The following is a 24,069-nucleotide window of genomic DNA, read 5'->3' on the forward strand; positions in this document are numbered from 1 at the left end:
TCCATCTTCTACTTTTTCTCCATGGAATGTTACTTGACTACTGCATATCTTAGGACGAAAAACCCATTCCCTATGCAAACTTCCATAAATCTGCATGCTCAGAAACCTACTGACTGAGAGTCTGCCTGCATGCAGAAAGGTGCCTATTGAGATGAAGACCAAAATGGTTTCTTCATTTGGGCCACTGAGGCATACAGCACAGGAGGGGTGCAGATTACAGCTTGCAAGCATCATCTTGCAGTCTCAGGCAGTTCACACCAAAACTCTTATATAAAATTTTATCTTATTTAACCAAAAAGCTAGTAGGTGTAAAAAGACAAAGTTGAAGTTGGGCTTTTTCTCCTCATATATATTTAAAATATAAGAGGGGTGAAAAAATAATATAATTTCTATCTAATAAAATATATTTATATATATTTATATAAATATAGCATAAATATACTATATATTTAATGAGTCTAATGATTGTATTCCTCATACTTGATCCACCCAGAAATAGGGCATCAAGTTTTAGCAGGTCACCCAGGCATCAGTGGAATGGTTCCTTCAATGGGTGAACTGTCTTCTGCTCCTCATATTGTAGGGTATAATTAGTCTTCTGGAGGTGTCAGTTTTGAAACTCTTTTATGTGAAAAGCTTTTCCTGAGGACATGTTAAAAGTTACACTGTGTAGCTTAGCTGTGATTTAGCATATCCATGCATTGACTGCTTCACAGGATGGATGTATGAGGGTTTCAAGTGTGGTTACTAATCTCGAGTTGGTGCCTGGAAATTAACTTTCTAACATCTAGGCTATTAAAAAAATGGGTCAATTGAATATTCAGAGAAAAGGAACACAGAAGAGAAAAAATTATGATGTGCCTTATCAAAAGAATTGTTTTCCTCAGACATTGACACTCTCAGGAGACCTATGCACCTCTTACCTCCTACAAGTAGCACCTTGGCCTTCATGCTGACCCTTCCCACAGAGGAATTTCAGTCATAGTCGTTATGAGTTCCTGGTAATAATTCTCATAACTGTAGTTTTTATCAATTTTAAAAGGCAAAATTATTTGCAAAAGATAATCTCACTAAATTGTACTAGTGTTGAGGAAATAAACCACTGCACAGGCTCTGTGGGAGTGATACAGATATGCATGATGCAACCTCATCCCATCTGTGGCAGAAAGACATCACCAGTGCTCTGCAGCTGCTGTGGATATGGGCCTTAGTACACACAGATGTGAAATCTGAGAAAAATGCTGCCTTTTGTGTAGGTGACAGAAATGCATTAGCATGATTCGGGTTACTTAGCAGCCCTATCTGTGGCAGATTAATCATGCTTTTAGTTATAATTAATAAGTAGGTGACGGATAGGTACATACAGTACATTTTAGAAAACCCTGTTCCTCTCCTACATAGACTTTATACCTGAAGAGCTACAAAGAAGTTCTTTTCTGAGAGGCAAGCAAGAATACGAAGAATAGAGGAAGTGGGAGACAGTCTTCAGACCAGCAGAAGCACATTTTTTGGTCCTTATCAACTTTTCTCATTTGGGCGGAATACTTTTGAGCTGACTGTTATCACTACATTGGGCCAATGGGCTTTTAACTAACTTTTTAATTGTATCTTCTGATGATGACAACAACCACAGTTCTGCTGGGTTTGGAAAGGCAGGGAGCAGCTCTGTGTCAGGAAATCAGGAATGGTCCAGCACTCTGAGCATCCAAGTAGAATCCCACAGAGGAATTTCCTCACTCAACTGCAAATTCCTTGGGTGAAACTCAGCATGCAGCTTGCTCTCCCAAATTTTCATCCCCTGGAGATGTGTTTCCTTCCCATTGATTCAATGAGACCTTTGAGGAGCTGTGGATCTGAGCTCGAGCTAACCCATCTGTACAGTGGGTGATATTAGATGCCTACGCAACAGGGATGCTGTCAGGGTAAATGCATTAATGACTGTGAAATGCTCAGTTACAACCATAATAGGAGTGATAGAAATAAGGCAATAGATCATTGGAACTGATTTTGCATGGAAACATATGGTACAGAGGAGGATAAACAAGTGTATACGGAGTCTGCTGACAGGTGTGAGCCAAATGTTAGGAGCTGCTTTCTAAACTGAGCAACAGTCAGCCTACCATCTGCTGTCCCTCAGCCTTCCCTGCTCAGGCCTGATGCACGAAAGGAGGGAAGAATAGATGAAGCAGAGGTGCAGCTGAGATCGCTCAGGTGAAAAAAAAAGCACTGGCTTATAAACATTTCCCTTTTTTTCAGGTCATTCCCTCTCAGTAGTGCACATGTATGAAGGTACCCAGGCAACAGCTTTCTTAGCAATGATTAATCAGGTTCCTTGCCTTCTTGTTTGCTAGAAGATGTAGGGATCAAATCTCAGTGCTTGGCAAAAGCAGGTGACGGCCCTGAAAATTACTAATTGTTAATCTAGTGCCTTAAAAAAATAAAAAGAGAAAAGATGCAACAAAATATACATTCAGCAAAAACAAGAGCTTTTTTAGCTCTCTGAAGCATTTCTCTTAATTGCAAATCTCTTTACTATTCAGATATGCTCTGCAGTCAGCACAAGGGAATAACAAGGGAGGAGTCAACCCACTCAAGCTGTAAGGAGCAGCTGCACAGGCCATGAAAGCACGAGCCCACAGTCCTACTTGAGCTCACTAGGGTGTTTTCTGTGCTCTGAGAAGGAATTCTTTCCTCTCTGCTGGATCTTTTAGACCTTTCATCTCTACAGCCATGTAGTATCTTCATCTGTTCTCCCTGCACTTCTGTCCTTTGAATATTTTGGCTTTCTTCTCATTTACTTCATACCTCTATACTTCTGGATTTCCACACCCCAACCGAACAATTTCCCTAAGAAAAGCTAAATAGCAACAGGGAATAGAAGTTGTCATTAAAGATCTCCTGACAACTTTATACCCATGCAGCAGTTAATGCAATGAGGCCTCAGTCCTCATCTCGTTCCTAAGTTCTGCAGCAGTGGGCAGGGTTTATTGCAATAATGTGGATGACTTCCAAAGGCCCTGGTTTTAGAACAAGCAATTTAGAACTAATTTTCTGAAGACAACAACAGATGTGTAGGATATCAGTCTCTTGCCTCTCTAAAGTCTAGTACTTGTTAGACTATTTACATATTACACTAGAGCTAGATCCATATTGCCAGTTCTAATGATGCCATCATTACAAGACCTGTTTTCTCCAGCTATCATGAACAACTGCACAGCTCAGAATACTGCTGCAACCATCATCACATTAACTCAATGCTCTTCTTAACTCCAAGGGTTCTTCTCTGTTAATACCCTTCTACTGCCTCTGTGTTCTCTTCCCATCAGATTAACTGGTTTCTATTGTGAAGGGCCTTCACTGCTCAACCCCAAATCATTTCTTCTTCATTGTTTAGAAACTCATGTACCCCTCCAAAACGTTCATTATACCAATATCTACTGTACACCTTTTTAGCATTCAGACAAGTCCCTCCCTACTCCTCCTTAGTGAGTGGATTATTGCAGTCCCAGTGCATGGGTGCCTGGCCCTCCTCCTATCTGTTTGCATCTCTCTGTTGTGCCTTGTCCTGTGTGCATGTTATAAACTCTGTCATTAAGGGACTATCTCATTGCACCGGTCTGTGCAGCACCTGCCATATCCTTAGCCCCTGACTGTGGCTCTCAGGTATCAAAGAAACAGGAGATAACAATTGCTTCATTTACTGTTGCATGAAATGGTAAAGACAGGACACAGCTGGACATTCCTTCTCTGATCAGCAGCGCACCATTCCTTCGGCCAACTTTATAGACACTTTCAATCCCTGTGGATTCAATGCACCAGCACCTTCTTCCACTTAAAAAATAAAGTCAGCACCATGTCAAAAGTGGAAAAAGTGATTTTGTTGAAAAATGCTTTAACAAGAGGAAATTTGATTTGCACTCCCAGGAGATGTCAAAATAAAAGCTTCTTATTTTTACTCTGTTTTTGAAACAGAACACTTTCATTTTCTCTTGAATGTCACCTCAGTGTTTTTAAACCAAAAAATGGCACAAGAAAAAACTAAGTTGTTCTCTTGTTTTGAAATGTTGACAGGAAACTAGAATTTATTTTAGAAGTTAAACACTATTTGCTTCAAGGATTTGGAATATTTGGAGAAAAGACATTCAAAAAGAATCATCAGAAATTCTTGTAAGACAACGCTATGTTTCCAGACTTGTTTAACACATGAAATAAGATTCATTCTTTACCCTGAACTGTCTCCAGTGTGAGAAAACACAGATAAAGCATGAGGCCAAATAATTATTTTCTCCCTTTGGTATACAAAAACTTAGAGACACCAAAATATTTGACTGAGGTGCAGCTGATATGGAAATTGTAATACAATGATATATCAGCTAATAATAAAGCAGCATAAAAATAGAAAAATCACATTACAAACACAAAGTGTATGATAAATTTTGTTCCTTGATATGGGCACAGCAAAGCTATTACTGCTTTTTTGAGGTTACATGTGCAAAAAAATTATGATGCAGCTAGAAGTCCTATTTTTCTGGAGCTGAATGAGCTATGGCTTGGAGCCACTTGAAATGTATTAGACAAAGGCAGGTCAAGACGTTGCCATTAGCAATATCCTTGGAAGAGAGCTCTGATCAGCATGCACAGCTACATCCCCCCAGCAGGCTCTGTGGCACAGCAGCAAGGTAGCCCAGCTCTCACCTTTCCCTGATGCTTAACAAAATCACCTTGTTACAGCAGCTCCTGCTCATGGAAAGCAGCTCTGTTCTATCACAAGGGACCTCAGAGGAAGAAAACTGATCTCCAGCAGAGTGTTTCAGATGAGGGTGGGCCAGGAATGACTTTGGTCACAAGCTTTGGCACACACAGACTTCTACAAGTATGAGATACAGAGCAGATAAGTACAGAAGACAGGGGAAAACTTGAGCATGGAAGTTTTTAGAAGGAAATTTCTACATTTTAAATTTTTTTCCCCTTGGGAATGTCTACAAATGTGCAGGAGGACACATGCTCCCTCTTTTACCACAAGCTCTCTCTTAGCACAGAGCAGAGCTGCTAACCTTTCCCTCCTAACCTCTCAGGCTTTGTAGCATGTTAACCAGAGCTACTCAGCTTGTTTGATGGAGCTGACTCACTCAAAGTGGGCTCAGTATGTGGGCAGAGTGAGTTCACATCTACTGCGAAATACCACATAAATATATCCATGGAAAGCAGAGTGTAAGTGGGAAGGATGGGGTGTTGCTGAGAAACAGCTCCCCAGTATCTCTGCTTCGATATCACTGTGTCTGGGGCTGAAAGGCAAATCATACACCAAGATACTGAGCTGGGCTCTAACATCTACTTCAGTAAGCCTGAGGAGTTGCAATTGCAAAGCACCCAAAGGGATGCAGGAACAGCCTTGGAGGGTCACATCACCTATTGTCTAACACATACCTTGGCTAGAGGCAAAAGTGAAGGAATACAGCTTTAGAGCATCCCTCCTCCAGTGGACAGAGGGGGATGGAGTCTACAGAGCACACTCAAGGGTGCACTTGCATTTAAAATAACCTTAAATAGGTCCTCTGGATATCCACAGATAGAACATACAGAGGCAAAGAGAAATAGGGACAAGGATCAGGCTCTGGAGATAAATATTCTTTTTATTGGTTAAGCATACATATAACCTATAGTGCTGCTGCTCCACCTTGCTTTAGGACAATGACCAGAGAAAGGTTAAACAGACATCTTCTGGTTCATATGTGAAATACAGCAATTGACAATCTCACCTGCCATGTCATTATTCAGGCTAGATATTTGTAATGATTCATTCTGCTCATAAAAGTCAATTATATAGCAGGTTCAATTCAAATAGCCCTATTTAAAGTGCAGGTTTCATATCAGTCTTACTGCAAGATTTTAGTTCAGCCAACTCAATTAATGAATGGGTCGCTTCGTACACCACATATTTTGCAAACAATTAGTGGTTTTTAAAAGGAAAGGTTACACTGCCCTGAAACTTCACAAGAGCTGCATGGTTAGTCTTCACCTATTCTCTTAATGCCGGAGGAGGAGGAAGCTCCCTGTGGCGCAGCGATCAAAATGAGCTCTGATGCAGACAGCTAGCATTTCCTTCCTGAAGTACTTCTGCGATAACAGCTGATGTAATTGTTCAAATTGTAAAAAATCACAAAACATCATGGTACTTTTCTCACCCACATGTAGCTACCTCTTATTCACCAAAAGAAATTATCACTTCACCCCCATAGATGTGATTTATGTATTATATGCCCTTGTGAACCTCAATAATGACAATCTTTAAGTCTCAAAAGAGCTGAATTGCAGAGCACAAAAGTGCGTTCCATAGTGTCAGTCCAGCTACCTCCACAGCAGTCCATTTTAATCTGCTTGTTATCTTTCTCTTCAGGGGAAAGTAGTTATTAAACTTTGGAGCAGCTGGCATTTTTACTATCTCCGACTTCAAGTGATGTTTTTGTATTAGTGACAAACCATGGCAAAAATGAATCTGAGAAATTTAACACAGGATATACATTCCATCAAATACTAACTTCTGTTTTCAATACAGCACATGGTTGCTTTGTATTTCCTTATTTACAAAGCACACAGGACACCCCATTATGTCTCATTTAGGACTCGGAGTTTGCAGTGTTAGACAGTATTGGAGACCAAAATCTGAATGGAAAACAAATATTCCTAGACAAACATTGCTCTGGTTTGACAGCAAGGGGTGAAACCACACATGTGATGACAGCTATTTAAGGACCAAGAATTTCTCTCCTGTACCTCAGAAAAGTTATTTACAACTTTCATTGGTGTTAAACAAAGGCTGACTTGACTAAGAAAAGCAACAGAGTTTAGATCAGATATCTGCCAGAATTTCAGCACAGCTAATCCTCATTTAAACTCATTTCTTTCCAGCAGAGGTATGGAATAAGCTCCCACAGGAATTAGATTATTTTACCAATAACTGGGTTAGGCTAAGGCCCTACTTAGTCCTGCGCTAGAGAATACGGACATTCCTCTGCACAGATTCCTACACATTTTTTCCAACACTCAGCTCTTGTCTTTAGTGTCAAGCTTAGCTTATCAATTATCTTCCTCTTTAGTAGAAATAAAGCTCTTTACATGGTAATATAACAGCAACTGACCAAAGCTGGGCTCAGCACTTGTTGTTTCATCCTACCCAGTTTTCTGAGAAGGCAAAAACCAGTAATATTTCAGTAAGGTTTCTTTACTGGGAAAGTAGGTTACAGGACTACCCAGCTTGTTAAGATTTGTGGCAGGAAAGCCCAGACTTATATGCAATGGAGTTGAAGCCCCAGGTAGCTACATGACTTTCTTGGGAAGGGTTAAGCAGTTTGCAATGTAACCAAAGGAAATTGTGATAGCAAATGGGGAATAGAACTGCGAGACTTCAGCAATTCGCTCTGAGAGAGGAACCACATTTGGTCCTACACCACCAGCAGTGATCTCTGTTCAGGATCACGGTTATCTGAATTCTCTGCAGGACTCTGGTGCTTGAGCAGCTTCTTTTCACAAGAGAGGCTTGAGAACCTGGTGAATTTTTTAATTCTAGGAGAGAAACACTTGGAGGACTTCATGATTATTGGAGCAATGAGGGGAAGCTATATAACCCTCTGCAGCCAAATGAGCATGTAAAGCAGCAATGAGAGATCCAACTGCATCTTCTCCAGCTAGCTGTGGATGCTCAAGCTGTTTGACAGAAAGAGGAAAATTTTCAGAAGGAAAGTCTGAAGATCCTTCTCTTCCCTTAGTCCTACAGACGTGTTGAGGGTGTTTTGTAGATAAAGGGAAAAAGTTCTAAATCACAGTGGTAGAGGGAATATTAAAAAAAAAAAATCTCATAAATGGCATGGAACTGTGTCAGGGGAGGTCTGGGTTTGAAAAGGAGATCAGAAAACAGTGCCTTAGTTTAGGGAAAGGCTCTTTCCCCCAGAGGGTGGTTGGGCACTGAACAGGCTCCCCAGGGAAGTGCTCAGAGCACCAGCCTGACAGAGTTCAAGAAGCATTTGAACAACTCTCTCAAGCACATGGTGTGACTCTTGGGGATGTCCTGTGCAGGGCCAGAAGCTGAACTCAGTGATCCTTGTGGGTCCCTTCCAATGCAGGACATTCTATGATTCTATGAACACAGCAGCTGCAGTAAACTCGAGGTTTTCAAGAAAGTGGGACATATGCAAAGTGGCATTGATTTTGTCTTATGTGGGATTGGTTGTGTGGGACTGCTCCCTTGCCAACTCTCTCCCTCTTGCTTCCTTTATCTGACACTTTCCAAACATCCAGTTTGTACAGTGAGAACAAAGGAGACGGAATACTTGTAGTGAGATCCGTGAAGCAGAGCAGTGCCAAGATCCTCAGGTGTCACATGGCTCCCCAGCTCTGGTGGTACTTTGTAGCGGGTGGGAAGGTGTCAGCACAGTGTGTGTTATTATACCTCACTCAGAGAATGGTACTTTAGGAGACAGCCTGCAGCCAGTGTCAATCTTGCTGAACAAGGAAGGGACTTTTTGTCATCTGCATGTTGCCCCTCCGTGCTTCAGGTGGCCTATTCCACTCTAGTCCACAAAAAAATCCCCACTTTTGGTTTAGAAGATGAAGTAAAGGGAAACAATACAGTAGACCAGACCTTTCCTGAAAATGAATATTCATATTTCAGAGGCATATAATTGATCTACATGGGAATATATGCTCTGAGAAAAAAAATCAGAAGCACAGCATTATGTGAGAAGACAGCTTCACCAGCCTTAAACATCCTTCTTTTTCTGTTTTGTGCAAGTCTATCTTTTAAGTGTTGACAAATCTAGAAGCCCAGGCTGGTATTGCTACCACAGCTTCATGTTCTTGGGTGCAGCCAGTATCAAGGTTGAGCATGTACTCCCAACCTCACCCACATACGCTAGTTCATATATACATGTATGCACATATGTAAACATGCTTGACCAGATGTACAGATCAATGCAAGAAATGCAGCACTCACACAAAAATCCAATGGCACCAACAGCCTCATCCTCTTTACCTCTTTGGTTGACAACAATGAAAGCCTGTTATGGGAAAATATAGATACATATAGAGATATATACACGCACAGTCCAGATTCCCCAGTAATTGGCCTTACCCAGTCTACCCAATAACATGATCCCTGACCTGCAGCTGCCTCACCCACAGGCAGACACACACACAGATGCCTGCATAAACAGGTCTCTCTGGTGGCTGGCCCAGGGACTGGCAGGTACTGCGAGGGTTTGGGGAAGAGGCAACGTTGTCCAAAGATGCTTGCTGCATGCTGCAGCTTGGAATTGATGATGGAAGCCCCTGGATGTTCTCCAGCAGCTGGGAGTTGACAGAATAAGCACTGTAACCCAGGGCAATCCTCAGCAGTGACTCACCAGTGGGGGACAGAGCCTCAAAGGCTTTGGATAGGTTTTCACAATAATTGAGGGCAGCATGTTCATTTTTAATCAGACACTTGCATTATGACGGCGTAATTTGTTTACAACCTTCCTGAGAGTCCCTGTAGTGTCTTTAGCCAACTTAAAACAAAAAGAACAAAAAAGAATACTGCAATATAACCGCATACATTGGCAAACAGTGCAGTGCCTTGACTTTACAGCCTCAGCATCAGCACCTCTTCCAGGACTGAAACACCAATCCTTCTCCCAAATCCTTGGGATGGGAATTACCTGAGGTGACTTTGAGATACTGGCTGACTAGTGCCAACTTTTAAAGTGATGACTACTGTGTAATCACAGTCCTTGGGCTGGCATTTCAGCTTTCCTCAATTTGTTTCCTTTTTCTTTTCTTTCCAAATGCAAATACATGTTGCTTGCCAGATTTCTTCTACAGCATGTCAGATCTCATGATACTGAAATAAATTGTATAAATGAGCTCTAAGCAACAATGTTCTGTCTTCCTTCTGGCATAGTCAGTCTGACCTAGCCTCAGTCTCACAACTGGAGATGAGGAATGAAAGTCTCTGTGTCAAACCTTGCACAACAAAGGACATGGCTTTGGATTTGAACTTGACAAATTTATTAGTGACTTACAAAGTGGCTGTCTAGCACCTGAATGGTCAATACTGAGTGCAGGCTTGGCTGAGGCACAGGTTTATCAGGCTGTTGAGAAACAAAAGGCACAATTTCAATATTGCTTTAAGTCAGTTTGACCTGGCACATAGATTAGGAAGAAGAAAAAGTCCTACTTGGTAATTAGTGCTACCCAGAGTTTCTCCCTTGTGCTGGTACTGGCCATCATACAAAAGAATAATGAATCAGATCCATGGCTTTATTTCATCTGAACTATCCCAGAACAAATGGAAATAAAGGGGAGGTTTGGTTTCAAACCAAATCAGTTCCTTAATCCTGCTTATGGCATCGCTGTGCAAATGCTTAGAAGGAAAGTGAGGACAAGGAGGCAGGAGGAAATCCCTACTGTGTCCCCTGCAGTGCAAAGGACCCAGAGTGACCATGAGACTTCACCATAAGGTTATCGTAGTCCTCCCACTGGGCATACCTGCAGTACCAGTCTTGTTCCTTGTTGTGTGACAGAGGAATTCATACAGAGGTACTGAACCCTCTTCTTCCCCCTTCACTTCTCTCCAGCTGTCCTTCACTGCAAGGTAAACCACACTGGAATAAAGTTTTTCTGTTAAATCTTCCTGAAGGGAAAGTTAGTTAACACTATGAGCCAGTGCCTCTGAGGTGGCTCAGTCTTAGAAAAGGATATTTAAGATATTGGTATGTGGTAATATATTGGTTTCTCCTCTTACACTCAGTCAGTTAAGAGTACCTCTGCTCATGACTGTGGTAGCACACTTGGGAAACAGCCTGTAGAAGGGACAATTTGCAAAAGGATAAAGAAAATGCTTACTCTTAGTGTTTTACTCTATTTTTCTAGATTTTAAGATTTCCTTCCTGTGAGCAGCATCTTTTTTCAGAGTGTACAACACTATCTGGAACAGTAGGAAGCAATCCAACCTATATACAGCACCGCTTTTATACTCTGCCTGATATTTCCCACTGGCAACATAAACCCAGTTATTTCTTGGCTCATCCTTTCATTAGTTATAATCCCCTTGCATATATTACTCATAAAATAATACAAATTCATATTTTCAGTAAGAAAATATATATTGGTGGCCTTTTTTTAATCATCCTCAAATCAATCCTATTTTCCTACAACTCGTTAAACCAAGGTGGGTTTGTTTGTTTGGGTTTTTTAATTAATTTTCCACTACGGCTCATTTAATTTCATTTTGTATAACCTGATATGTATGGAGCAGAACAAAGAAAGTACTTGAGTCTATTTATATGCGATTAAATAGAAGCGATATATCCACGTCTTTTATAGATGGCTTTAATTTTCACTGTGCCACACGAAAACGTTTTGCAAAAGCAAAGTATATTTTCCCGGAATGAAAATTTAAACTGACAAAGCATCAACATACCAGGTGGGCGTCCTTATTACTTTTTACCACATACCAGTTCTTTGGAACCTATTAGAGGTGGTACACACAAGTATTAAGCTCATCAGCAGTTCCAGTGATCTGTAGAGAGACATATAGCAAAACATTTAAATAAAATTGAGACCGCATGCTTTGCAATGGTATAACTTAACTCCTGGCGGTGCCACAGTTTGGTACAAACTGGCCCCACAGCTGAGGTCCCACTCCACCACAGTGTGTCTGGTATGAATTTAGGTAAGTTATTTTTACTCTCTGCCTGCTTTGTGTAGAGTAAAATGAGGCCTGTAAGAGTCTCTAAAAATTCTCCAACATGCAGGAAAAATATTCTTTGCCTTTATGATTTTTTTTGGAATCCTTCTGACTGGATGACCTTCCTTAGCTACTTCTGCATCACACATGGCCTCTGACTGAATCAGATGGCTTAAGTGACAGTGAATTTATCATGTCCTATGATCAATTTTTCCATAGTTTAAATACAAAGCTGAGCTTATTTTAATCTACAGTTGTCTAAATCCAACCCATTCTACAATTTTAAAATTCTATTTCCTACTACAAAAATAATCTTTACATAGGGCGCTGATTATCATAATCTAGTAATTACTTTAATACTACACCCACTACAAAATAATTTCTACTTTGTAAATGCACTTTAGAGAGACTGAGCCTCTCTGAGCACTAAATGTGAGACAGGGCATCTTTCAAAATTCAAATTATTCTCCAGTTTCTTTCAGTTCTTGGGCACCTTATTTGGGACATTCAGTTTGGGGACTTTGATTTCTTCAAGAGAAGAAGAAGCCTTCCAGATGCAAACAGTATTTTCTCTAATCTAGACAGAATTATTTTTTTATCTGCCCAATGTCTTTAAATAAAAACTACCCTTTCCAAGTCAATTTTGCATGCTGCTGAAGAAAGACAAAGGGCATTAGGGCTATCAGGAGACTAATCTCTATTTAATTTAGTTATTTTACATGTTTTAAACTTTTCTTTCTTAAGCTTTGATTGACTGTGACCCTTCTAGCTCGACCTATCATCCTCAAGGATTTATAGTTTATTGTTGCTAATCCCAGGCCAGGTTCTCTCCATTTCCACTCTCTGAATAAAATTCCCAACAACTTTTGATAAGCTCTTCTCTTTTTTCCTTTATCCCGCCTTGTCTTCCCACCACGCTCACATCCCATCTGCTCCCTTAGCACTGCCAACATCTCCTGAGTGATGCCAGTCTAGCTGGAATTGCAATGCTAAAAAAGTCTCTGTCTCTGGAAAATATCACTTCCAGCTATACAAATAGCTACTTATCTGCTTGCTCTCTTTGTCTAGATGCTGAGGAAGAAAGTAACCAACCAGATTTCTGCAGGAGCCAGAGAGATTTCTCTCCTTACTAAACTTATGTCCAGTACTCTTTTTTTTTGGCATGGAATTAGTATGGAGGTTGGATAAAGCAGTGCCCTGATCTGAGTCTTTAGATGTCCTTTTTGTTACCTTTAGTTAAATTACATCAAGAAAGGGAGGCAATATAGAATAAAATGGCCCTGAAGATGTCCTTTTCCTTATGGTCCTGCTTTGTTAGGCTCTCAGGTCCACGGAAGGATGCAGAGGTTCATATGAAGAGAATATAAGAGCAGTGGTTTGCCAAGATAACCAACAATTCTAGGGAGTTAAGGTCTGCTTCTTTGCCACAAACCTGGCTTTTCTACCAGGAGCTTTGTCACTCCATGAAGGGACCAGCTAATTACCTCAGCATTTTGTCTCTCTGCATGTAGCATTAATTCTGCAGACCTAGGTTCTTCCAAGGTTGTAGCTCCTGGGAAAAGAACAGGAAACAAGCACATATTTTCAAGATACTAAAAGGAAATAACTTACATGACTGCTTTTAGGGGAAGAAAAGAAAAACTTTTGTCAACTGTAAGCAGATCAACATCTGATGATAGAAACACTGATTTCTTTCTGGCATGTCATTTCCTGCATGGCAGAGAAAATATTTGATGCTAACTGCCTTAAATATAGCCAGGGCTGGAGAAAAGCACCTTATTTGAAGAAAAAAAGTATTCTACAATGTTTGATGCAGTGGTCATAGTACTCTGAAACAAAAGAGAGTGTGATTACTTTCTCCTAACATACATTTTTTTTGGCCAAAATCTTTTCAATTAAGTCTCCAAGGACAGGAGCACTGTGCCAGTGTCACTACCTGGCTGACAGCAAAAGACATAGGCTACTGCAGGATTTCAGTTTTCTCTAAAAATGTATGAAGGGAGTTAATGGTCTTGGCTGGGGAGTCATAAAATATAACTCTGATATGAAATAGCTTATGGTGGCCAAGAAGAACTATTTGTACCTTACCAATAGAAATACAGCTGAAGTTATGCCCTGTCCATGGGCTTCTCTCCCCAGATGGATGCAATTGGGAGTTTTCTTTTTCCATTAAGCTGGGAAACTGTTCCTGAAAAGCAAGAATAAGTTACTGCTTCTGTAACTTACAAAATATGAGTAAGGTAGGTGCCCCCCTTAAAAGGAGAAATACAAACAGATGAAGTACATGTAAAAATATTACTGATATACTAAATCTGTCAGTTTTCTCACACAAAATTTAAAAAAATCTATGAACACTCTCCTGGAAATACAGATCATCATGCACTGTCTGGCCAAGAAAAAAAATTGTGTTTTGAGTCCCTCTTACTGAACAAGCTGGGAACAAGCCTCTAAATTGAAATAATAAATGCAACTGCACCCAATCACTTTATTAGCAAGCAGAATATGATCCTAATCTTTCAAAGTGTCAAATAAAACCCAAAAGCAAAAAACAAAAGACTGCCACAAGATAAATGCACATGACTAGCGCTTCTGAAGGCAGTAAAAGAAAATGTGACTCTTAAACTTTAAAGGATGTTTCTGAGATTTCTGTGGTGGCATACAGATAAGTTCAATGAAAGAGATTTCAGCAAAGATGGTAAGATCTTGTGCCTGCTAATGGAGAGAACTGTTCCCTTACAACACATTGAGTTGTGCTACACATTCTGTGCATCAGCAAAACCCATCATATCAGGATTTAGAGGCATGTAATCGCATCTGAATCTAAAGATCAGCTGCAAGGGCAGGCAATTCAATGCTCCTGTTGCTCTAAGTAAAGCTTGATACCTCATGTGGGAACCACTCTGCAAATGAAGGAATCCAAAAGAAGAAATCCAAAAGTACATATGTTCATTTCCATGGAAATATTTTTGCATTTGCATTCTGCTTGAAAGATTACTGGCCTAAGGATTCTTACCGAAAGCTCTTATGCAACAGCAACACTTAACTCATGCAGAGAGGATGCTGCATTTCAGGGCATGTCTTGCAAAACTCTTTCAGGCAAATGATGACTTTTAGCTCTGAACTTTGTGCTCATCAGCCCTCAGGATTTTCAGATTGTGATTGCTCAGCATTTTCTAAAACCAGGAAGTACCTCAGATTGAGCATTCCAAAGTTAGGGTACAGATCATCACCCGACTTTAAAAACCTGATACAAGTCCTATCTCTGCCTTCTTAAAATATTACCATGTTCCCAGAACCAGAGTACCTCTGTACCTCTAACAACCTTGTGCTGCAAAGAAGAGCTATCTCAGCTCCCATTTACAACTGCTAGGAAAATAAGGCAGTAATACTCAGGGTACTTTACACAAGACATGAGTAAAAGGCAGGGAAAAGATTGGAGTACAGTACTCCCCCACATCCCACCTCTCCTCAAGCTAAATTACTCCTTTATATTCTATGTCTTTTTTAGTGATTACTGAACTTCTTCATGCTGTTCTCCAAAGATTACAGAGATTCTGTTCGAACTTTCTTGAGATAACTCCAGCTGAAGTCTTCATAAATTTATCCATCTCAAAGCTTTAACTAAACATTATTATTCAGATAAGAGTTTTTCCAGACAGGGTTGATGAAATTAACCGAGGAAGAGAGACACAAATGAAGATTTTAACTAAAATTAATACCTGCATTGTAAAGGGTAGACAAGGTGTATGATCACAGTCACGTCTTCATTTATTAGAGTTTTTGATCCTAAAAAGAGAACCAATATTTTGGCCCTACCTCTATTTTGAGTAGTGTGAGAGGGCTTTAATTTGGTGGGCTATGCTGAGTGTTTCTCAACACTTCTGCCTGAAAACAAGAGGTAGAAATCTCATGGCAGAATATTGGCAGACAACCTGCAGAGATCCTGATACCCCTGAGCACCCGCATTTAGGGCCTGTATTTCTGAGATAACCTAAGATCTCCATTAAAGCACAATTCACAGGTCTCTTTAGACCATTTATATCCCTTATAACTGATAAATGAATCCAGTGATCCCTTCCTGAGCCTGATGTTGATAATTACCTCCCACCAGTATCTTCTGATTTAGTATGGAGTCCTCTTTCTTCATGCACAAGATACCTGCATCTGCTTGCCCTGCAGCATTTTGCCACCTTCCCTATTCCAACCTGGCACACTCAGGTGAACAAACACAATGGGATCAAAGAAAGGATTTGAGGATTGAAAGGAAGTGAAGAGTTGAACAGAAAAAGCTCAAAGGGAGGGAAACTGAGGATGTTTTGGAAGGTTCCTAATTTTGCTTTCCAAACACATCCAGTAGCTGACTTGAAAATGTCAACATAAACTCTTCCCCTACTGCAGCCTTTAAACTTTCTGCCTCGAAGTTAAAGAGCAGACACACAGCCCTGTGGTGACAGAAAGCTAATGGAAGATATTTTGGGAGAGAAATATGGAATGGAGCAGCTGAGGCTGGAGGTGTGGGGAACAGCTTCCATTTTATTTACATGGGAAGGTTTTGGTAGCTAGGGGGCTACAGGGTTGGATTCTGTCAGAAGGTGTCGGAAAGTTTCTGTTCCCATGTTAGCTGGAACTTGTTCCAGCTGTCTGCAAGATAGCCCTGTCACTGGCCAAAACTGAGCCCATCAGTGACACTGGCAGCACCTCTGGGATAACATATATAAGAAGAGGTAAAATAAAGCTGCACAACAGCAGCTGGGAGAGAGGAGCGTATTAAACAACAGTGCGGACACTAAGGTCAGTGAAGAAGCTCTGGCTGGAGAAAGACACTTTACTTAGAGCTGACCTGCTTTGTCAAGATTTTGGGCTCATACAGCTTATCCTTTCTTCCTCAGATGTTTCAACTCCTTTGGTGATGTGCAAAGGATCATGGTGTAACTGTATTTTATTGCAGGTGTGAAAACCCTTGCTAAGAAATTAGAAGAAGGGGAATAGGACAGAGCAGCTAGAAACAAGACCATCTACAACCAGCTACAAATGTTTCTGAGAGTGAGGAAGAAGGACTGAGGTCTTTAATCCATTTTTCTCTATCCCTCACAGCCACATGAATTGCTGAGCACAAAGAGAGAGTGATTTACATTTCTGGAATTTAAAAACACATTCAGAGTCTTTGCAGCACCATAGGCATTTGCTTTTTGTAGCCTTGCATAGGAACTCAGCAGTGAAGTGGATAAGCCCAAATTTGGAAATTTGGAAAGCATTATACACACGTAAACGCAAGACATTGCATGCAACCCTATCTCCAGAATTTTTTTTAAAAGTAGCACTTTCTTTTAATCTTCAAGAAGAAAATTTCTGCTAATCTCCATCATTAATTAACATGCTTTTTCTTCCACAGCATTTTTGAACGATGGTTAAGAAGACATAGGCCCATGCTAGAAGTTTACCCAGCAGCCAATGCACCAATTGGGCACAATCGAGAAAATTACATGGTCCCCTTCATCCCTCTTTACAGAAATGGAGAATTTTTTAAACCCTCAAGAGAGCTGGGATATGACTATGCATATCTGCAAGAACCAGGTAATATTATAATTTTGGGTCAATGTAAAAGGTGAAATGTAAAATTTGTTGCCTATAACCTGGAATATGTCTGCCATATGAGCAGATAAAAAGTCCTTCTATTCCAGATTTTTTCCTGAATATAGTCCCCAAATTGTACCTGCTTGTTTTCACATTTCTGGTCTGATATCATACATATCTGACATGATACTGTTACAAAAAAATCCTACTGATATCAGTGCCATCCATCCTAGCCTACTAATAGCAAAATCTGACCCAAATGTTCAGCTAGTGATCAGAACTGGGGAGAAAAAGTGCTGGACTTCAAGGCTGTCATTATGGAGAAGATTCTTCTGGGAGGTATTAAAACACCTGAAAGACAATGCAGTCATGGGCCAGAGACAGCATGACTTCATGAGGGGAAAGTCCTGCTTATCAAACCTGATTTCCTCTTATGACAAGATAACCCACCTCATTGGTCAAGAGAAGGCAGTTGATGTCATATTTGGATTTCAGTAAAGCTTTGGATACTGTCTCTCACAGGACCCTTCTGGACAAACTGTCCAGCACACAGCTGGATAAACACATCATGTAATGGGTGAGCAACTGGCTCATGGGTCAGGCACAAAGGGTTACGGTGAGGGGTGACATCAGACTGGTGACACGTCACTAGTGGGGTTCTGCAGGGCTCTGTGCTCTTTAACATCTCCATAAATGACTTGGACACCAGACTGGAAGGGATCCTAAGCAAGTCTGGAGACAATAAAAAACTGAGAGGAGCTGTTGACTTCCTCGAAGGCAGGGAGGCCCTGCAGAGAGACCTCAACAAATTAGAGGACTGGGCAATCACCAACCATATGAAGTTCAACAAGGGGAAGTGTCAGATTCTGCACCTGAGATGGGGCAATCCTGGATGTATGGACAAACTGGGGAATGAGATGCAGAAAAGACTTAGTGCAGGTGCTGAACTATAAGCTATTGAAACAGCCAGATGAAGACCAGAAATAAGTATACATATTTTTTAATGAAAGACATTAGTTTCCTAAACTCATACTATTGCTAGAATTGTACAACTCAAAGTGCCAAATACCATGACTTTCAGGAATTCTGAATCCTGAAGTGGTACTTCAAGAGGAAGGAAAAGGTAAAATACTTACCATTCAACAATTAATTTCTGTTGCCTTTTGGACTCCTGCCTTTTCCCAGGGGAGTACATATCCCTCAGAAAAAGAAAATCCTATTAAATTCTGCCCATGTTTTTAACACAGAGGTAAGGAAAGTAGTTCCTTAATTATTCTGAAAGATCACACAACGAATGAAATTCCACCTTGTTCAGAAAGCCCAGGTAATCCTCAGATGTCACTCAACCCCTTGTTAATCTTGCTGAGAAGAAGCGATCTCAAGCTATTTCTTATCTGGCGGGAAGAACTGGTTACAAATGGAAAGTGGTTGGACTCTCAAAATACGGATACAGATTTTCTTACCACTCTAGCGTTTAAATACAGACTTTTCTTCAGATAGGAATGCTAGATTCTTGTGTACTCAAGGGAGAAGAGAAAGTCTGTGATTGGCAAACAGGAAGTACTGGACAAATAGGAAAAAATTACTAAAGAAAAAAAAAGTCAGTAGCAAAGATCTGGGTGGTAAAGCAAAGGCAGAATTTCTGCAGATCTTCCAGATGAGGAAGAAGAGGTAAGGCAGAGAAAAAGACAGAATGAGGAATGAGGACACAAAATCTGGCCCTATGCTACTCTCAAGACCTGGCTTATTTGCTTTTAAAGAAAGTGGTTTAGGGGTGATTTTGGTGGTGCTGCGTAGACAGTTGAACTAGATGGTCTTGGAGGTCTCTTCCAATCTTGATGATTGTGTAAGTCTGTGAAGAGCAGCAGTTCTGAGTTACAGTACCAGCAGCTTAGGAGAGATAAAGCAGGACTACACAGATCATGAATAGGCTGGTTACAAGAAATAAAACTTGGAAAGAATCCAATGGCAAAATGGCATTTTAATGCTAAATTAAATTGTTGTTGTGTCCCTGAGGAAAAATTGATGCTTGGAGCTCTGCTTTCCACTGCAGAGCAAATCAGTGTGTAAGAGTATGTAATTTTAATTGCAGCTTCATTTATTTTTACATGAATGACAGTGCTGAAGCAGAAGTGGTCGCAAACAGTGTGTAAGGAAATCCATCCCTCAGGAATCCAAGGCACGTGTCAGAGTGTAGTTATTGGGAGCTGCTCTGAGCAGAATCTGGAGCAGACATCCAGCTTTCCCTGACATGAGAATTGTGAGCTGCAAAATGACCACAACCTACACAGCTGCCTGAAAACAAACATGAGCTTTGGAAGACTAATGGCACCACCTAACAATAGCTGTCAAAACAAGTTGCTCTGTCAAGAGCTGTTCCAAGAGCTTATATTTCAGCACCCAGACTGTCTTTTCTGTATTTTTTTCTTCTTTCAGAAATGAAAACAGATAAATTTACAGATTCAGTTTTGACTTCTTACCAGAAAATCTTCCTCTCCCAGTGGGATGAGTTTTATAGAATCACAGAATCATTTAGATTGGAAAAGACTGCTAAGATCATGAAGTCCAACCATAAAACCAGCACTGTCGAGCCCACCACTAAACCATTTCCCTAGCATCACATCTACATGGTTTTTGAACACTCCCAGGGACGGCACTACCACTTCCCTGGGCAGCCTGTTCCAGTGCTTGACAACCCTGTCCATTAAAAAACACTTTCCAAGCTGTAATAATGAGGAGACTGATGAAATCTGTGGGAGCTGTGAACTTTTCACCACTACAAAAACAAGTAATGATACCTTAAAACTGACTGAGGGACTCCATAACGTGAATTTCTCCTAGCTCTGATTGTGGAAGTCTCTCTGGCACTTCCTTTGAACATCCAGAGGGACACAACCAGTGAGACACAAACACACCAAAAATGGCAGAAACCAATTATCCCCCTCCACCTTAAGGCTAGTTTAAAAACCTCGCTATCAGCCCTGCTAATTCCTGGGCCATGATACTTTTCCTCCTCTGAGTCAGGTGTACCCCATCCAACATGAGCAGGCCTGTTTCCGTGTAAGTGACCCTGTGGACAAAAACCCTAAAATTCCACCTATGGTATCAGCCTCTTGGCCATGTATTGATCTGTTGAGTTTTTGTATTCCTTTCAGTATTTCCCCCTTGTACTGAATGAATCAAGGAGAATACTACCTGTACATCTACTCCTTTAACCAAATGCTCCAGTGCCCTGAAGTCCCTTTAGATTACCCTGGGACTTCTTCCTTCAATCTCAACCCTACCCACCTGGAATACTAATAGAGGATAGTCAGAAGGCCACACCAAATCAGGCAGCTTCCTGGCTACATCCCTTACCCAGGCCCAGGGAGGCAGCATCCTTTCAGAGCACAGTGCATGTAACAGTGTTCTCTCCAAAGTACCGTGATCCAAGAGGATATACAGATTGTTTTTCTGGGCACCAGTGAAAAAATAACAGGAAGATATATACAGTCTTTGTGGGGATACACCATACTAAGTATGGTTGAGTACTTCTAAATCAGTCCAGATGCATAAAGAGCATTCAAAAATAAACCACCTTAGGAGTTCCCAGAGAAGGTGCCCATAGAGATGCTCTTCCTTTTCCCTACTAGCTAGTAATTACCACTAATAATGGTCTTTAGAGCTAATAATTGGGAGCTGTGGATTCCAAATCTTCCTTGGCCCAAGCGGACAAGTATTCTTATTTTTCAGATTCAAGCCACCACATTGTTGGGTGCATTTTGAACAGGTTTCTTTCCAGCCTCTGTTGTGAAGCGAGACCCCTCTCTGGCAGGGTTTTCACAACTCATTAAGCCACAGAGAGAAAAACGGACACACACATTCATATCACAAAGCAAGAAGGCAGCTGATCATCTAGAAATGAGTAGCTGCCATGGATTCACCAAAGAAAGAGGATTTCTTGTGCAAAGAGTGACCACAGAATAGTTGTCTACTGCTTCTCCTCACACAGGAGCTATCAAAGAAAACAGAATGGAGGTTCACAATTAGTGACAGGAAGCTTTTTTCCCCAATCAATATGTAGTTAAGGCAGGGATATTTCTGCTGCTAAAAGTTGTGATAAAAGTCCAAAGAACAGCTTGAAAAGATGATGGAAGGAAAAAAAAATCCTCCAATGACTATTACACACAACACCACCACATCTGTTTCAGGAAATCCTGGACGTGCAAATTTTTGGAGGCTGGGTAAGTATTTTTTGAAAGCAGTGTAATAGGCTTGACCTTTTCTTAAGCTCTCCCTAGTGGTCTGCCTCAGTTATTGTTGCCAAAGGATGCTGAGCTAGCAGGACCTTTGGTCAGACAGTATCAAAAGTGGTCTGCCTCAGTTATTGTTGCCTGAGCTAGCAGGACCTTTGGTCAGACAGTATCAAACTTCTTGGGTAACAGTCTGAACTTTTGACAAACCGTAAGGAGCAGTGGGGACAGTGAACTGTGTGCCAGCCTTGGATATGAAGATTGAGAAACAGACCATCAGGGCTGAAGAGATTTGTTTAAAACTATTTGTGACAGACAATTTCTATCACTCTTGCCTCTTCATGCTCAGCCTTCCAGTATTATCTATTATAGAACTTCCATAAACTAATGGCAGTACATTGTATCAAGTAGCATGATCTTTCTTTTTCTGTTTGTTTTTTTCTAGCCCTTGAGTCTTTCCAAGACTTTTTGACACCCTATCTTCAGCAAGCCCGTCAGATCTGGGCTTGGTTGGTCGGAGCAGCTGTGTTTGGAAGTGTTGTTACTGCTGTGCTCACAAGGCACATCAGGCCCTGCTGGAAGAAAAAAGGAGGAACTTCAGAGATACAACCCTTGCTCATAGAAAGTGAAGATTACAACAATATAAGTTATCAGTCCAATTTCTAGAGGCCTCCAGTAACTCAGTCATGTTACTAAGGTGCTAATCAAGCATGCATTTTTTGATTGATGTTTACAAATACCTTGTTGAGGTGTGCTGTAGAAGGAGGATGGGCAGTCTCCTCAAGTCTCTTGTAACTCCAATGTTGTAGCATCTTATCAGATCCACTCCTACAAAAATCTCCCAGATCCAACATAAGCTACCACACCACCCAAAGAACACTGTGTATTTCTTATGCTTGATTAAATAATGTTCCTCTGAAATCAGACTGACGTGTGTTGGTGGATTTAATGTATAATTCTCTTTTATTTGCTGTAGGGTCCAATTCCAGAGCCCAAGATAAGGACAGGAAGACATCATTCACCAAATACTGTTATGAGCAAAACAAGCTTGATCTGGAGAAATTAGCTTAATTTTAATTTCCTGACAACCAAAAGTGAGAATAGGATAATGAGAAATAATTTAAAAAAAAATACACCTTCCCCAACCCCTCCCTTCTTCTCAGGCTCAAATCCAGATTTCTCTACTTTCTCCATGCCAGCAGCACAGGGGGATCAGGAATGGGGTCTTTTTTTATCTAAGATATAAAGATCCATTCAATCTATGGAGGGAGAGTGAAAATCCCCTAAGCTCCCAGGGGCTTCCCAGGAAGAGTCTTCTGCTGGAGTCTGGAACTGGTACGCTTCTGGGGTCCTCAGTCCTGGAGTTAGAACATGACAGTAATATGTTGGAATTGTGTAGGTTAAAAGTCCCAAATGTCCAGCTTTGAGACAGTCTGAATGGCTGTGTCAGTCTGGGACAGACTGGCCGAGCTGTGACCCCTGGTTGGGTGCTTGCCCTGACAGACAGGCCACTCCTGTGTTTCATTAGATGTTTGTCGAAAAAAATGCCACTATGCAAAATATTTTGGTGTCAGTAAAGCGACGTCATCCTTTGAAAAGCTGTTCTGATAGAAGAATCCTAACTGTATTAAGCAAGATTATTTCAGTCTTTTCAGTATTCCATGATAACAGCATTTTGTTTTCACACTGATCAAGGTAATTTTTACCAAAAAATTACCGTTTGCAAAGGACATGGCCAACAAGTCATTTCTGATTCAACTCTTCAGCTGTTCATGTCTTCTCCACAGAACCAGTGTTCCCTGGGCTTCCCACCTTCGGCCATGGCAAATTACCATGTGTGAAAGGATCAAAGTGAAGCTTTGGCTCATCAGGTCTTTTAAATCCTACTTTTTGGCAGCTCTTGATCATCCCTTCTTTCTCAAAATCATGGAATGCATAATTTATACTTGTGACCAAACTCATGACCTATTAGCGAAAGCCTGTTTATGCTCTGCTCAGATCATTTACCAATTCCCAGGCAGGCTTTTTCCTTTCCTTTTTCTTCGGTGGAGGATCTAACAGCCCATTTTCTTCCCCTGGAAGTGTCATCACAGAGAACTCAAACCAGCTCTAACTGATGAAAGAGAATTTTTATCCCTTTCATATTTGTAGGCATACCCCCAAGCAATTTTCCCACTCACCATATGACCTGGAGACCACATCTGCTTTGAGAGGGAGCAAAGAAAACAGGCCTGTTTCCAACAGTCAGCATGGTCTGTGGCCAGGAGTAGATGGCAGAGTGTATATTAATCTGAGTAACTAGGACAGAATTGACACAAGCAACACCTGCTGGTTCTCCCCATCGTTGTGGTGTTTCTGCTCAGACCAGTGGCCTGATGCCAGCCAGGAGTCAAACCTCTTGAGAGGTGTATCTGACTCGGAGCACATGGAATCCCAGCTGCTTCTCTTTTCCGAGCAAAGCTGTTTAGTTTCCTGCAGCGTGGGAAGCAAACACCGCTGCCAGCTGCGGACTGATGGCACCAACCCTAAAGCAACTGTTTT

General features: G+C 41.0%; 1 protein-coding gene across 1 annotated transcript in view; it reads left to right on the forward strand.

Annotated features, from left to right (window-relative positions):
* TYR (tyrosinase) overlaps window positions 1-22,454 on the forward strand; it is a 41,995-nt gene extending 19,541 nt beyond the window's left edge. Inside the window, exons 4-5 of the mRNA XM_008634936.2 lie at window positions 17,115-17,296; window positions 21,974-22,454. Coding sequence (XP_008633158.1) covers window positions 17,115-17,296; window positions 21,974-22,194 — 403 coding nt within the window. The 3' untranslated portion in view covers window positions 22,195-22,454. The remainder of the gene's footprint in view (window positions 1-17,114; window positions 17,297-21,973) is intronic.
* The last annotated feature ends 1,615 nt before the right edge of the window (window positions 22,455-24,069 follow it).

This window comes from Corvus brachyrhynchos, unplaced genomic scaffold (assembly GCF_000691975.1).
Source record: "Corvus brachyrhynchos isolate BGI_N302 unplaced genomic scaffold, ASM69197v1 scaffold44, whole genome shotgun sequence".
Classification (NCBI taxonomy): Eukaryota; Metazoa; Chordata; class Aves; order Passeriformes; family Corvidae; genus Corvus; species Corvus brachyrhynchos.